Source organism: Hemibagrus wyckioides, linkage group LG18 (genome assembly GCF_019097595.1).
Source record: "Hemibagrus wyckioides isolate EC202008001 linkage group LG18, SWU_Hwy_1.0, whole genome shotgun sequence".
Taxonomy (NCBI): Eukaryota; Metazoa; Chordata; class Actinopteri; order Siluriformes; family Bagridae; genus Hemibagrus; species Hemibagrus wyckioides.
Window position 1 is genome coordinate 4,560,929 of NC_080727.1, and position 17,801 is coordinate 4,578,729.

The 17,801-nt window shown below is 39.7% G+C and overlaps 1 protein-coding gene across 1 annotated transcript in view; it reads right to left on the minus strand.

Moving 5' to 3' along the window:
• Positions 1–348: 348 nt before the first annotated feature.
• dnai1.2 (dynein, axonemal, intermediate chain 1, paralog 2) overlaps positions 349–17,801 on the minus strand; it is a 28,028-nt gene continuing 10,575 nt past the window's right edge. The window contains exons 18-20 of the mRNA XM_058415420.1: positions 16,092–16,191; positions 11,109–11,291; positions 349–1,573 (exon numbers count right to left, since the gene is read on the minus strand). Coding sequence (XP_058271403.1) covers positions 1,469–1,573; positions 11,109–11,291; positions 16,092–16,191 — 388 coding nt within the window. The 3' untranslated portion in view covers positions 349–1,468. The remainder of the gene's footprint in view (positions 1,574–11,108; positions 11,292–16,091; positions 16,192–17,801) is intronic.

Sequence of the window (17,801 nt, forward strand, 5' to 3'; positions counted from 1 at the left end):
TGTTCTCCTTCTGGTTCTCTTCCTCATCCTGTACAAGGCCTGCAAAGTGCCTTCAAGTCAGGAGAGGGTCCCAGTGCTAGCACCAGGGAACACTCAGCAGAAGCATGAGCAGAAGTATCTCCTCACCACCTGAGAGTTAGCATGAAACCAGGAATGGGCGAGGTTTGGAGGAGACGGACACTCCACAGAGACCAGAGTGTCCACTTAGTACCATGACATAGAAGCTAAAACTAACAGCAGCCACCATTCAATTCACTTCTGTAGTATATAACAATCGTCAGAACACATATGTATCCTCGCAAGCTTTTCTACGCTTAGAGAAGTAGAGATATGTTTCTTTACCGCCGCTCGAAGCCTGTGTAGTCGGGGTTCCTACGTAAGACCATGCGGCGTCAGCATAGGCTGCTTGCCATGGTCTCTGATGTCTGAGCTCTTTGATTCATTAGCACTCTGCTGTGAGTGGTTTATATAAAGGTAAAGAGACACTTATGGTCCTCTTCACCACAGTCCAGTCATGCCTGCCAGAGTTGCACTCAACCCACACACTCTGCTTGGCCAGTGGACCAACTACCAATCAATACTGTGCTAATAATGCCGCATACATCTGGGTCTTGAGTAGGTGCTCCCCTGTAGTGCTTACAAGTGTGTGACTGATGCATTTTAATATCAAACAAGAGTTGTTGGGACTTTTTTTCTTTTCCTCACACTCATTGCTTGCTTATTTAAAGGGCCTGAGGAACCAATAAACAAATATCTTCTCATCCCATTTGCATATGATCTGGAGGTAATGAACCAGTGGCTTAGGCATGATGAATCGTTTTAATAAACATATCAGCACTCTAAGAAGGCAGAATCCTGTCTTTAATATGGGTGACGGGCTGGATGAAGGTGAATGGAATCAGACTGAACACAGAAGGAAGGCAAGTAGTTTTATAGAAAATATATATGAATAGATATTATTACAGTTCTTAATTTTGATTGATCAGAATGTGTTGTGTTTCAGTGACAGAAGTTATCATTGAGGAAACGTTTATTTAACTTTTTAAGCTGAAGTTTTCCATCACAGAAAAGGTTTAAGCACAGAGAGCTTCACAGTTTCTTGACAACATGACAAGTGACTTTAACTTCGAAATAGAGAAAAAGAGGTCTGTAAGAGGAAGGACGGATCATAGCTGCTGTAATTTAAGTGATAACAGGAACAGTTCACAACATAAACATATAAAATTATTGGTTGTGGTATCAGATGAAAAATGAATGCTGTTAGTGGAAAATAATCAACTGTGGGCTTTGTGTCACGCTGCATCAGTCTACCCTGTTACTGATTATTTTCCTATATCAACATGTCCTGTTGTGTTTTATTCATTACAGATTTATATAGTCACAAGCCAGATAGAAGACAGTGTGTCATAAAACTGTAAGAATGGACTGCTGTGATGTTAAAGAGCACTTGAGGTGTGGTGTTAGTAGGTTACTTCTTTACAGGACTGTCAGTATCCCTCAGTAGACTCAGCAGCTTCTCCAGCTTTTCTATCTCCACTTCTGGCCCCTTCGGCACCTCCTGTCCCTTCTTCTCCTAGAAAGAGAAGCGAAAAGAAAGAGAAACGAGTCGGCTGTATTAAATGAATCAGCTTGTGTAATATTGTAAATAACAAATGCCAAGCCTGACTGTTTAAATGTTTGTTCTCATCTCAAGCTGGGAAGTCAAAAAGAAAGACAGCGTTTCCTCTTGTTTCATGCCACAGTGCACACAACGCCGAGCCAGACACGGCTGACAGGCGAGCTTCTGCTTTGGGCTGACAATTATTTAGACACATCATTTCCTCAGGAGAAGGGCGCTGAATGGGCCGTGCTCCCTATCAAAGATCATCGCTATGGTTACTGACCTCGCAGACGCTCTAATGAACCTAACAAGACGCCCCGAGGAGCGGTTCAGTGGAAAACTGCAAATAGATCCCCGTTTTATTCTCGGAGTCATTAAACCCTGCGCTAACTGCTGACTGCTGGGGAAAACGAGGTCAGTGTAAACTACGCCGTTACATAATCTTCCTCTAGATCATTCATTCTCATTCATTATATGGAAGATCATTTTTAATGAAGTAGCAGCGCCTCGTTCAGTCAATAGTTACACGAAAGAAGCACGGTATTGGGCTGTTATAAATAACTCTATAAAAATATGCCAGAGAAACTAATGTGGCGAAATCCACCGAGGCTTCCGCGCTGATGCAGAAAGATCCTTTCAAAGGCTTTTTATAAAAGTAGCTCAAGGTGATGGGTATTCATAGAAACTGTTACCTTCTAACTCCTGAGTGCGGTGATGGAAAATAAGGGTAGAGAGAGCCATGGAAAGAGACTACTAACATGAGACCTTTTGTAAATTTAGCATAATAAGGTTCTGCTGGGTGAAGAGCTATGTTGAGATCTGAAATTCCAGCTGGGAAATCTCTAAAGTGATGAAATGTCCGTTCAACAAGTTCCTTAAAATTCTCTGTATTAAAATTCTGCAACAATTTAAAAACTGTTTTGCTGCAGCTCTTGACCCCAGATTTTTCACATTAATAATGACATCCTGGTGAGCCTATGATACTTAACTTAAGCTGATTTTTTAGAATAACACCATTTTAGTGAATTGGTACATTTTGGGTTCGAGGTCATCGGATGGAAATTGTATCCTTATGACCTGACAGATCAGTGCGTGAACACAGGAAATGTGCTTCTTATCAAATAAATGCAAAACCTCAGGATAGATCATTCGATAGCTACAGAAGAAACTCTGGCTTGTGTTTTATTCATGGAACGCTACGTTCTGATCCAGTTGATACCAAAACACACTTTGTCTAAGACAAAAAGCAACACCACTGCACCTGACTGTACGAGACAGGTTTGCTATATTAAACTTTAAATGAAAGCCTGCGGGAAGAGCGAGCACACGGGTAATAGAGAGAACCTGCTTTCGGAAAATATGTTTTGTTTTCTTCCAACTAATCAGGTCACAGGTTTGGGGGCATGTTGATGTGGAAAAACAGATATGGACATCCAGAACAGAACATATACCTCAAAGAAAAAAACGTATTGCTAATATTCCCACACTGCAATATAACTATCACGTACTTATTTTCGAAACAGAATGTGACGTCTCGCCTTAACTCCGTCTGCACGCAATCAAGCCATATAAGTCTCTGATTTCAAATCTACAGCGACGACAAAAACCCTCCTCATGTCTGTTCAGTCTAATCTAGATCGCAAGCTAGGACTGGTAAGAGCATTATTAGGCTTTTTTTTTTTTTCATTATTATCAGCAGCAAAGTCACTCCAGACAGCTTTCATGGGGGAAAGAAAAGACTAGTTTCAAAGCCCCTTAACAACACTGAATGAGCTTCATCAGATTATTACATCAAGGTAAATTAGAAAAAGTGGTCGAGAAGCGTGTTGTAGCTGACTCACTGGCTTGGATGAATTTACACTTTTGAAAGTCGCATGTTCAAAACGAAAGCAGTCAATAGTTCCTGCTTGCTCAGAAAAGGCTGTTTAAAAAATCTTTTTATTTTTAGTTTCAGTGTCAGCTGGAGATTGCGAGATGACTGGACCTGAGCACTGAGTGAATCCGTCTGTGTCTTATTGATTTTACTGAATCATCACTGGTGATGTAGCGATATGTTTTTCTTGGGCACACTTCTTTCACTTCTCAGATACTTTTCTCGGAGTCCTTTTTTTAAAAAACAAATGTCAGGACGCTTATTTTGGATTTGAATGGCTCATTACTTTACCCTAATCTAGGGATATACAGTGTTCTGAAGCCTTTCGTGTTAATCGTAATAACTTTACATTCATCACGTTACTGATCAGCCATAACATTATGAGCACTGACAAGACAATGATGATCTCCTCGTCATGGCACCTGTTAGTGGGTGGGATATATTAGACAGCAAATGAACATTTTGTCCTCAAAGTTGATGTGTTAGAAGCAGGAAAAATGGGCAAGCGTAAGGATTTGAGCGAGTCTGACGAAGGGACAAATTGTGATGGCGGACAAATGACTGGATCAGAGCATCTCCAAAACTGCAGCTCTTGTGAGGTGTTCCTGGTCTGCAGTGGTCAGTATCTATCAAAAGTGGACCAAGGAAGGAACAGTGGTGAACCGGTGACAGGGTCATGGGCGATCAAGAGTCATTGATGCACGTGAGGAGAGAAGGCTGGCCCGTGTGATCCGATCCAACAGACGATCTACTGTTGCTCAGATTGCTGAAGAAGTTAATGCTGGTTCTGAAAGGTGTCAGAATACACAGTGTAGGACGGGTCAGGACCAACACAATATTAGGCAGGTGGTCATAATGTAATGCCTGGTCGGTGTAAGTCGTTTCTTACAAAAGTAATCCCAGCCAGTACAATCTTCACTGGTTTTAAGACGTGTGTTACTGCAATGCTGCTCAGTGAAAACAGCAGCATCCTTAGTGCTAATGTTGTGATTGTGCCAGTAAAACAGTTGTTTCCTCCACTGATTCACTCGCAGTATTAAAATCTTATTTTATTATTGCTCATGTAAATAACCGGAGGTGACACCTCGAGCGTCTGACGTCACCAGGCCTCGGTGATCCACTGATCCATCTCCTTCTGTATAATTATACTCTCATTAGGAAGAGGAGTGCTTTCTCTGCCACTGCTGTAAACATATTAGCCATAAAGACGTTATTTTACAAATGATAGACGAATATCCCTCAGGTGTCTATGCATCATCTTTTGCCCAATATGCAAAAGGTAATAATCTGGCTGATGAAGCTGCCAAATGAGCTGCTAGCATTTCCACTTCTGCTGATGAAGCTCCCCGTTTTTCAAGGACGATCTCCTTCCCGTTGATTAAATTCTCCATTATTATTCTGCACAAACTCCAAGCTCTGTAGAAAACTGTAAATGGTTAGGAGCCATTCAGGATTCTGATGGGAATCGTTCCCAGCGTCTGCTGCGCTGAATTAAATTGATTTTTACATCAGACTGGTCATCTGGGACCGTTCGGATCCAGTCATCTGATTTCTCATTTTATGCTTGTGGCCTAGCAGAGAGATGCTGTACAAGCATTCATTTTAAATACAAGTTGCCCTCAGGCTCATGGACACATATTCAGATTGATTTTAAAGAACCAGGGTTATCAGGGTCATGTTTTTTTCTGTTAAATTGGGCTAGTTTCGGAGGACGACAGGTGCAAAAGGAACTCCAAATAATAGTCTGCAGCTGCCACGATCTTGTTAGAAAGCAAATGACATCGATTCAGTTCCTGCAAACATTGGCTTTGGCAAAGTGTTCATGCAGACAGTGTATCTGTGATGTTACAGGTCCATTTCTGTTGCAGTGGAAACGATACAGATGTTGCAGTGATTCCAGCTGGAATGATTCTAGTGTAGATTATCTAACTATTTGTCACAATAAGAGCATGAAAGGGAGGGAAGTGGAGCAGTAAGACTGCAGGGTGAAGAGATGAAGAAGGTACAGGAGTACTTGGGGTCAACAGTCCAGAGTAATGGAGAGTGTGGGAAAGATGTAAAGAAGCGAGTGCAGGCAGGTTGGAATAGGTGGAGAAAGGTGTCGGGAGTTCTGTGTGATGGAAAAATATCAGCGAGAAGACAGCGGTGAGACCGGCCATGCTGTATGGTTTAGAGGCAGTGTCACTGAGGAAGAGACAGGAGTCAGAGCTGGAGGTAGCAGAGCTGAAGATGTTGAGGTTCTCTTTGGGAGTGACACGGTTGGACAGATTTAGGAACGAGTACATCAGAGGGACAGCTCATGTTGGACATTCGGGGGACAAAGTTAGGGAGGTCAGATTAAGATGGTTTGGACATGTTCAGAGGAGGGAGAGTGAGTATACTGGTAGGAGAATGTTGGACATGGAGTGGCCAGGCAGGAGGCAAAGAGGAAGGCCAAAGAGGAGGTATATGGATGTAATAAATGAGGATATGAAGCTAGTGGGTGTAAGTGTTGAGGATGCAGAAGATAGGGATAGGTGGAGAGACATGATTCGCTGTGGCGACCCCTGAAGGGAAAAGCAGAAAGACAAAGAACAAGAAGATTTCCTCAGTTTGGAAAAAATAGACTAAAGCATTGTAAATATTGGGAAAGAGAAAGCATACAAGGTGATAATTCTACCATGTAATGCAAATTATTTAAACCAATACTGTGTGTAAAATTCTGGTGATGTATACCTGGCAACCTTGCATGACAGAGGCAGAACATCTTTTCAGGTTTACTCGAGTTTGAGTGCTTCCATAGACAAGACTTGATCACTTTCTGATAATAAGCGTGGCTCAGGGGAGGAAAACTATCATTTCTATAAACTATAAAAATCATTATCTATCCCACTGGGTAAGTACAAGCACTCATGTGCTGCCTGACCAGGATAAAAAGTTTTGCCTAACATACGGTAAGCTAGTTAGCATTAATCCAGAGAAGTAGCATCAGGAAAAACATGTTTCCTGACTTCCTCAACTTTCATTTTATTCTAGATTTATGAATCTCTTCATAAGAGACTTCTAAGCTCCTTCCATCTTTATGCCCCTGCTCTAGCAGAACAATTCTGAACGATATATACAGTATAGTAAAGCAGAAATCCTAACACTTTATTTGCTTTGATTCCTGATCATCATGTCCTTGATACCTGGACTGTTTATCTTCATGTTAGCTGTAATGAGGTATTACTCCTCACTTCTATTCTATAAAATAAGAACCTGCTGACTAATATGCTTCTCATATATATATATATATATATATATATATATATATATATATATACGTAGCTGTGTATACTCTACATTGCCCTGTAAGTATTGTTCATTTCTTTTGATCGGATGAAATATGGCACTGCAGACTGAAAATAATGCAGACTCTAGTTTGTAATACTTGCAGTGGAAGCCAAAGGTTGTAAATCAAAAATCTAACAAAAAAAAAGGAGACAGAAATAGCAAAGTTTCATGAAGAACTTTTGCTAAAATCCCTGGTCTGTTTCTTCTGTGGAAAATCTCAATGAATATTTCACACACTCCTTAATTGCTGTCATGTTCAGCGTGCGTTCGGAAAGTACTTAATGGCTTTTAAAAGCAGGCAAGACTTGAGATGCCTGGCAGACGAAACCCGAGTCCAAAATCAAAATCAGTTTTGCAATAAGATAGATGGCTGCAGCACTGTGTGGTCACTTGAGCAGAGAAAGACCAATCCACAGATAATAGCCTGCTGACATCATCAAATTGAGAGAATGGCAAATTGCAGTTAATTCAATGCTTTATGCTGTGATTTATACCCCCAAGTGCTGAAAAATTCTTGTCATGAGGTGTTGATTAATTTCCTATAACAGCAGCTCTGACAACAGTGCCGGCTCCTCACCAGGCAGATCAGACGCTTCTATAAATACGCTTGTTCTAATACAATTGCACAGTATAGACGCTTCACATACGCGGATTTCAAAAGATGTTTAATTGTTGATATAATACGACATTTTGAAAGGAGACTCCAGTGTAACAGAGCTAAAGAGCTGTAGGTTTCCTGAGAGAAGAGAAAATGTGAGGCTTTTTAATGTAATGACGGCTTATTTAAAGCAGCTATAATGACTCACAAAATAAAAATAGTCTAATCATAAATGCCCTTTCTGCATACTAATGAAGTCTGCAGCAGAGTGACTACAGATATGACTCTTTATATAGGAGCAGAAATCACAGAATAATCCACTTATACCAAAAGATTCCTAAATCTCCAATCCTAATCATTTAATTAGTAATTAATGATATTAGAAAAACTTATTGATGATACAAACAATACAGTTTAGTTATATATAGTTATTCATAGCTTCATTCGAACATGAATTTTGTTTTTTACTTCTATTTTAACTTCTCGTCACATACAGCACTCTGCATAAGGCTTAGGTAGATGGAGAGAAATGCTGTAAAGTGTAAAAATACAGAAATTGAATTTTTAGAGACAGAATTTATATAAAGAGGAGTGAACAGGAGCAAAGTAAACAAAAGGTCAGCTGTCTCAGGCACAATGTGTGCAGTTGCAATTGTTTTTCATTCTTATTATAATATTTTATGATAAGATCTATAGGATTGAGGATAAACATGTAATACTATAATCAAGATTTGATTGAGATCTTTTTAAAAGCAGGAGCTGGAATGATAGGATTCATGTAGAGCTGGATGGAGGATGGAGGATGTCCCTGCCCCTGCGGTACTGTGACCTAACACTGCCCACTGCTCCATGTCGAGTCTGCTCTTTCTGTCACTGTTATAGACTCTGAGCTCCTCTCTGGCCCACACCGGGACCACATTGATCTACTACACACAATCATATGCACACCCCGACTGGGGTAACACGCCAGCTTGGGAAACATAAAGGTCAGGCTTGATCGAATTTGTTTTGTTTTTTTTTTACTTTCTTAGCAGCTATGAGAGCATTGTTTGTATTCATACAGCGATCCATATAAAAGTCTTTCATTAATCCATCTTTTCAGGGTAGAAAACACAATGCAGAATTAAGATGTGTTATTATAAAACTGTAATACATCAGAGCTAATAAAATGGTACAGCTGGTGAACTCTCTAGTCTGATTCATTTCCTGTATCAGCAGCTCTGGGTGTAATTCAAATCGCAGGTTTATATTAATGTGTTCCTTCTAATACATTATTGTTTCTAGAGTAACAGCTCATTCACGGGATCCTGAAATCAAATGTTATTTAACGAAGAAACTGATAAGGTAATGTTTTCTATTAAGAGATGTTTATGGAGGGAGTCTTCAGTGTTTCAGTCTCCAGGTTTTCTGGAGGTTTTCTTTAGGGCTTTGTCATTCCCTGGTAACATCCTAAGTGTTGAGGAGACAGGCTAAGAGAGAGGCTGGTGAGAGAAGGAGAGTTTCCATCTGTTATAATTGGAACTAACTTGTTTTGGGGAACGAAAAATGAAAAAGTGTACTATTAATTGTGAAGTTGCTGTGGTATAAGGGGAATAAAACACTTCATGATGTACAGTTATAGGAAAGTAATCTACTCTGGGAACTAATCAACAGTAACTCTGGGGGATGCGGCAGCTTATAGATAGATAGATAGATAGATAGATAGATAGATAGATAGATAGATAGATAGATAGATAGATAGATAGATAGATAGATAGATAGATAGATAGATAGATAGATAGATAGATAGATAGATAGATAGATAGATAGATTCTTGTGTTACAGCAGGTTCAGGTGTTGGACTACTGATTGGAAGGTTGTGAGCTTGAATCCCAGGCCCACTGCTTGGCCCCTGAGCAAGGCCCTTAACCCTCAATTGCTCAGTGGTATATAAAATAAGATAAAATGTAAGTAGCTCTGGATAAAGTTGTCTGCCAAATGCCTATTGATTATTTTCCTATAACCGCATGCCTCACTGTCCTTACACAATACCTTTAACTGCTATTTCAGTGAATTGTGCAGTGTGTATAGAACAGCAGTTCCTAACCATGGTGCAGTGTTGGCCTGTGACATTTACCACCACAGCTGCTGTAATTTGTTCAAACGTTTCAAAGGTGACGCGGAGCATTAGTGACCACACAGATTTGTATTTTTTCAAATAACAAAAGAAAAACACTTTGCACATTTATTCAGTTTGGCGAACACCCAGATGGCAGCTCGTCTCTGCAGCATATTGAGTGTGGACGGGAATATGAGAGAGAGAGAGAGCGAGAGAGAGAGAGAGAGAGAGAGGAAGCTCGGAGATGATCATTATCTGCAGGGAGTAGCTCAGTCGATGTGACACTGTTATTTATCCTGCTCAGTGCAGGCTTAGGTCTTACTCATGATCACTGATTCATTCCAGATGGAAAAAAAAAAACCCTTAAAAACCCACAATCACTCGCATGAATAATGCAAATAAATGCATGAATACTAAGTAGCTTGATGTAGGACAGGACGCTTGTTAATCGGGATTAAAATAGAAAATCCACCATGATTATGGCTGAATATGAACGATGGAGAGGAGAAAATAAGCAAGAGATGACCGTCCGCTCAGAAAAGCAGTTCGGTGAGCACAGGAAGCGCTTCCATATGGAACAGAGCAGAATGTTAAAACATTTAATACCACAGCGCTGCTGAATTCTCATATCTGCCTGTTCAGAAGGTTTCATTCATTTTCTCTAACAGCAGATCTGACAATAGTGCAGCTGCTATATTAATCTGGTTGTTCTGATATGTTATGGTTTCTTATATGGGTTATAGTAAATAAAATAAAAAATGAGTTGTTTTATTAGATGATGTGATGAAAAGATTTTTGTTAAAGGTTGATGGAAGGAGTCTCCAGTGTCAGCAATTTGTCAGAGTCAATACTTTTTCTTTCCTGTCTTTCACGGCTGTCTAAAGCATGACAAAACGTATAGATGTTATATTATAAACAGTAACAGGAGCTAACTTGTTTCATGGATGTTTTACACCGTTAGCCGTAGCTATACATGGATAAAATGTATGACGTGTTGTATTTCAATGCATAAAGGAATAAAACGTGTGCAAAATAAGAGTTAGTGCTCATGCTTCAAGCTTGTTAAGCAGCCTTGTGAGGGGACTGGGAAGAAGTTCGAGCAAATTCAGTGGCTGGCTTTATGTGTCTAAGTGGAAGCCTGCTCGCCCTCATCGTCTCAGATTGATGGGCAACATAAAAGGACAAGATAGTGGGCGGAAACTGGCAAAAACTATGCTGGAGAAATGAAATGAAGATCCAGAAGAAAAACTGAGAAGCATGGACGACCAGGTTAAAGGGGTATAGGATGATAAAATGAATTCCTGCTAGCCTAATTGGGCCGTGGTGATATACTTTAACTTTTAATTATTTTTCTGCTCTATGAAAATCAATAACAAATGTGAAATTTCCCCCAGCAGGAGTGGCTCATGTACGATGAATATGTTCCTCAGTTATTAAAGCCTATGTGAGGTACAAAATCGAATCTTGACTCGGCTTAATGATATTGAAACTACAGCTAAGTGAAGATGGATATCAAACCAGGAAGCTATTAATATCTGACACAAAAACAACAGGAGTTAGAGCCTGAGGCTATCACCCAGGCGCTCCTATGGGCATTTTGGGTACGATTTTGTTTGTTTGTTTTTACCTTTGGCTTCTTGCGGAGATTGGGTGAGAGCTTCAGGCTGGTGACGTAGCCTCGGTCATCTCCCACAATAATGATGGGGTACACTGGGTTAAACTCAATGTGAGTTAGCTTGGTCTTCTTAGACACCACAGACTGCTGGCAAATGGCTTCATATTTGTTGATGCTCAGGTCAAACACATGCACCTGTGGAGATAGAAGAGGATTAGAGTAGTTTAACTCAAGACAAAGGGAACAAATTAAAAGGAAAACCCTGACTCATTTTGGAAAAACGATGGCCGGAGGTAAATACCTAGATAACTTAGCATAGTGAGCACATTTTTTTAGGAGTCATTTTTCTGAAACATTTTCCTGGTTTGGATTTTTGTGTCGCCTTACTTTAAAAGCTCACTGCAAAAGTGCTCAGTGCAGAATACTGACCACCATAAGAAGTGTGGGAGTGGTGTCTTCCAGGATAACCCCACGCCAATCTACAGGGCATGATGGCTCACTGAATATTTTCAATTAGGATAGAAATTATGCAAATTATATGACATGGCTTTCATAGTCACCAGAACTCAACTGAACTGCGATGAGAGATTCTGGACCAGCGTGATGAGGTTGAGGAAAAGTCAGAGTTAGTATTCACAGACCATGCTGACAGTGCTGGCATCTGGAGGTTTATTTTAGGTTATTTTATTTTATATTTTTTAGTTTTTTTTTTCTTCTTCTTTCCAATGGCATTAGACATGGTGGATGGATGGAAGTTGAAGACCCTTTGGCCATGTTCATTTTGAGTTTCTATGGATGGATAGATGGATGAATGGATGGATGTTTAGTAGGATGAATAAATGAATGTGATTAAGAAAGGACAGATAAATGGATTGATGGAAAGCAGGGAAGCTGGATAGAAGAAAAGATGGATAGATGGATGGATGGATGGATGGATGGATGTATGGATAGATGGCTAAATGGATAGATGGAAAGATGTCTGAATAAATTGGCTGGATGGATGGATGGATGGATGGGTGGGTGGATGGATGGATGGATGGCTGAATAGATCGATAGACGGATGAATAGGTGAAAAGACGGATGAATAGATGGTTGAATGGATAGACCGATGGAGGGATGGATGGAGGGATGGATGGATGGATGGGTGGGTGGGTGTATGGATGGCTGAATGGATGGATGGACAGGTGGACAGACGGATGGACGGACGGATGGATGTACAGGCGAATGGATGGATGGATGGATGGAAGGAAGGAAGGAAGGACAACTCTTAGGTCACACACACTTTGGGTATATTTTATCTCTATAACAAATATAGATGTAATTCCTGCATAGTACAAATTTTTCAAAGAGACACTTTTTCCAGCTCCAACATTGCAAGTAAATTATGTAGGCAATTAACTGTGCAGCTCTAATTAGCTGGACCAGCAATTCAGCAAGGTCGTTACACACAAGTCCACACAAGGTCAAACACCTACAGTGTTTTTTCTCTTATCTGACTGAACGATTTCAGTCCATATGTGCACTCTTATTTAACAGAGAAGTTTAATCGATTGCACAAAATGAGGTAGAATGCTGACCTCTGCAGTTTGACACCACTGCATTAGAGTAAGCAGTAAACTTAAGCTCACAAACAAATAATGCATTCTGTCCCGTGTCAATAGAAGCTCATAAAAATACACACAAACACACACACACCCCTCATATCCTATGTGCGACACTGCAGCCAGAACTAACAGTCAGTACAGACACTAGATAGGAAATACTGTATATATAGAAAGATATGAAGGTTGCCATTGACAGTTTGAACATCTCCTTCTGGGAAGCAGTGAATAAAGAGGCAGAATGAGAGAAAGAACTAGATATGGGATTAGAAGTGAGAAAAATGCACCTAATAATGGTGCTGATCTTTTTTTTTCATGGCCATTAGACCACCCACCTCAGCAAGACAGCCAGTGAAAGTCTGGGGTACAGAGGCTGAGAGATTGCAGAAGTGCCCGTGGTAAAGTGTTAGTCAAGCAGCATGGCTCATAGTTAGTCACAGAGCATTACCAAATGCCCTTCTCTATTCTAAGCAGCTGAGGCAGGGGCGCAAAAACACAAAAATACACACGTAAGGGCTGGAGAAGCCATCTGTAACTGTAGGAGGACCACTGAAAGCACATACTGACCAACAGCATGGCTCCGTGGCAGAGTCGTGTAGCAGCTGAGGTTCCTCTATGGAGCTCTGAGTGTATAAAATAACCGTCGTACATAACAGCTTCCTACAACAACGGTCACTTTCAGCCTGATGTGAGTACAGAAGCTGTGAAGGTGTTAGTAATGATTCGGTCTGTGTGCTCTACTTGAGATGAATATTGTTGTAAATTGTTCTAGCCTCCAGGAGAGGAGCAGAATTCTGGAGAGACGCCAGGCTTACTGAGACTCTGGCACTTACTACTTATTTCCACACGGTGACTTGCATGCTCACGCTGGCACACGATCCGACTGGCACTAAGCAAGACCCTAAAGCCAGGAACAGCTCCGTGATACACCACGCAACTCCAATCTAACAGAATGAAGCTTGGATTAACTAAAGCCAACTGGCACTGCTGGAAACGGGCGAAAACAAGAAACGCTCACAGATGCACCATACAAAATGTCCTTCTTTAGTGCAGTATCCCAAGAGCACAGAATGCATTCATATAATGTCACCTCTCTCAGACCGAACATCTATGCTGCACGATATGGCCAAAAGTATGCGGACACCTGACCATAACACCGCTATGTGCTTGTGCATCAATATTATGTAAATGGTCATGGCAGTAGTTTGTGCTCAGGGTTTTTTGCAGACCATTTCAACGTTAGCAAGCCATGTCCATCATGCTGGAACATGTTAAATTCTAGTAATCAACATTCGAGATAACTGTATGCTTCCTAATTCATGGCAAAGACCCACATTTGGATGTGTGTGTAGTCAGATGCACACCATTGGTTATATAATGCAGCTGAAACAGGATGACCTGCCAATCACACTAGCAAGGCAGTAAACTGGTTTGGTTCAGAGTTTCAGGAGTTTATCAAATCAAGAGAGGCAGGATTACTCTTTAAAGGAAGGTTTTATTTGGTTAAAGTTGTCTTCAGCTGAAAAGTAAAGCTGTCTAAACATTTCCATTATCGTGCCCTTCTAGAAAAATTTGAAATTCTGCCATTTAATCCACAAGCTTGGCTAGCTTCACCGTTTATAAATAATCCTTTTTCAAGGACAAAATAATTCGGCAATAATAGTGCGCTGAATTATTTTTAATGATTCATCCTCTGCAGTAAAAATGACAGAAAGTTATTGCATTAATAAGATAAACAATTGTATTTAATTAGAAAGAGTTTCCATTGTCTATTGTCTCAGGAACAAGCTGGCATTATTTTTCTTTTTAACTTCATCAGGAAAGTGAAGGAACAGCTGTTCATAGCTGCTAGCATGTCACAAGAACTAACTTGTTTTGCGAGACGTTCCACAGCATATGGATAAAAGTAGGAGGTGTCATTCTTTAATAAATAAATAAAAATGTTAACGTTGGAAAACACTTGCTGCTAATAATCATCACCTAGTCTTTATTATCTTTTATATTATATTATTTTATTATTTTCTTTTCATAGTAAATGTCTAGAAAAAAACTTGAAATGATTTTCACAGCTACGACACAAAAAGTACAGTTTTTCTCTAGACAGCTAACTCAAGACCCGTGTCATCCAGGCATCTGTTCCATCTTGTGTGTCTCAGATATCCATTACCCAAGAGGCCCAGCACTGATATTAGTAAATAATACAGTAGCAGGAACATTTTGTTTACTGACATCTCAGGCTTGACCCTGCACGTAGGTGAGCAACTTGTCACCTTCTATTGTGTATATATACGGTGGAGCTGAAGGAACAGGACATGTCTTCAGCATCTGTTCTGAGGCTAATAGTTAATGTCAGGCAGGTTAATGGCTGTCCCTGTACACTAACACAAACAGACATGGGTGACGGAGTGTGTGTGAGTGTGTGTGTGTGTGTGTGCAGGTGATCGTGCAGCATTGTGAAACACCGGGAGTGGAATCTCATCATGTAGCTGCTATGCTGTTTCATTAACACCTATTACACTCCTTAAAAGTGTGTGTGTGTGTGTGTGTGTGTGTGATTTTTGGTTGAGTCGTTTAAAATGTCTTTGTAAATGATGAGAGCATCACAAGCACTTACTCGAAACTTTACGCATGATTTTATTAGCATGACCTTGGCATTACGTTTACTGCCAAATACTTCAGGCAAAAGCTCGACAGGGAGCAGAGAAAATATAAACAAAAAATATTACAAGTAAACACTTATAAAAGTGGTAATAACAAGGTATGATGCAAGAAAGATAATACTATAGCAATTTCTGATCTTTCAAGTACATACGAGTAAAAAACAGGGATGGAAAATAATTAGATCATTATATTATATTATATTATATTATATTATATTATATTATATTATATTATATTATATTATATTATATTATATTATATTATATTATATTATATTATATTATATTATATTATTATTTTAATTCCATCATTATAATTATTATATATTATATTATTATTGATTACATGTGAAAAAGTCGCTAATAATATATTTTTATTATTCTCATTTATTATTTTGTTTTATTTATTTATTTTAATTGTATGTATATATTTTATTTTAATTAATTTAATAAACCATCAACATATTCTTCACATCTGCTCATAATATTTTTTCCTGTAATTATAATAATGGCATGTAACCATTTAACAGACAACAGTTTGCACTTTTATATTAAGAACGGACAATAACCCTTGTTGTTTTCATAACAGCTAAAGATGTTATGGATTAAAATTACTACTGAGATGTATAAAGGTGGATATAGAATCGTGGCAGCATGATGGTCTGAACTGAAACTTCCTGTCTCTAGTATGTGTTTTTGCCATCGTCTCTTCTAACTGTTCCATCTCAGCTTACCTTTCCATCGATGGTGACGGCAGCGAACACGGTGGACGAGTGCGGTGACCAGGCCACGTCTCCCACGGCTGTGTTCAGGTCAAAGGTGAACATCGGGGTCCTGAGAAACAAAGCCTTTAATCTTACTGTGTCTTGGAATCTGTATTGTAGAGTGAAAAGCTTCTACGATTGTCTGCATTTAAACCTATCCCACAATTAGCAAGAATGAAATCCAGTTGCTTGTAATTGAGCAAGATTGTTAACAAGCAGGCCACAATTCTGACCAAACCCAGTGTTTCCCATAACACCATAGCAGTGTCACCTATACCATAACCATCAGCGATGCACCCTGACTGGGAATTCTTGAATGTAATTGTTCCAGTTTTAATTATACATACAGAGGTATTATTTTAGTTGTTTAAAAGTAGTTTCTGTACAGTGTGTAGTCTGATGTTTATTCTATTGTCCCAGCTAAACCACACACACACACACCAAATCATATTCCAGGTGGCTCGTGGTGCAGGGAGGTGTTGTCATGCTGAGCAGGCATTACGGAGACTACATCGTGTCCTCGCTCTCCCTCTTCGTCACACAGAATCTTTCACTCTTTCTCAAGACCACACTGACACTGTTCAAGCTTGCTATTAATATCTGTCTCAGATGATTGCAATCACATATGGACAGCAGTTCAGGCCTGGTCTAGAACATATCTCTGTTGACCGCATTCCCTACCAAAAGTGTATATTTTATGTGCTCATATTCATAAAGGGTCATATTCAGAGTTGAGTTATTATTCAGATGTCAGATATAATTCTAAGCACTATTCATACAGCTGCGTAGGATTGGTGCAAGGAGCAGTATTAAGTCCAGGGCCACTGTCTGACAGTTTGATTATATCTCACTGAAATTTATTTGAGGCTGTAAATACGCTCAGAGAAACTATGGAATGCCGCTTGAGTCATATATATTGTGGGATGTGGTAGCTTAGTGGTGATGGAGCTGGATTACTGCTCAGAAGGGTGTAAAATCCCAGATCCACCAAGCTGTCACTGCTGGGCCCTTGAGCAAGGCCCTTAACCATTAATTGCTCAGTTGTATAAAATGTAAGCCGCTCTGGATAAGGGTGTCTGCTAAATGCCATAAATATGAATATTAAATACATAAAAAGACACTATTTATTAAATAATACGAGGGAGGTAAAAAATAAGGCCACGTTTTTTAGAGGCAATTACAACTACGACTTTTTATTTAAGTTTTAATTTATTTATTTCTTTTATGTATGGCATCTTCTGTCTGGCTTCACAGAAAGTGTTTGTTTTTAAAGGCGGTGCTCTAGAAAATCTATTCATACTGAGAATCCTTTCATCACACTTTCATGCACTATTCTACACCTGTATGCTTTAATGATTTATAATCCCACACTCTGGTGTCATCCAGAAAAGGAATGTGTTCCCTTTCAAGTCTGGTTCCTCTCAAGGTTTCTTCCTCATGTTGTTTCAGTGATGTTTTTCTCACCACGGCTAACTCTGGCTTGCTCATTAGAGATCCAGATCCAGATTTCTCTAAAGCTGCCTATGTGACTATATCTAAAAATCCATCAGCGTAAACATAAAGGGAGAAATAAAAGTGAAAAGAAGTGAGACGAACAAAGCGGTTGCTACTTGTTCTAGTGGTTATGTGACTCTTCATGTTCGCATTACACCTTCAACGAAGAGTGGGTGAATTTATTAC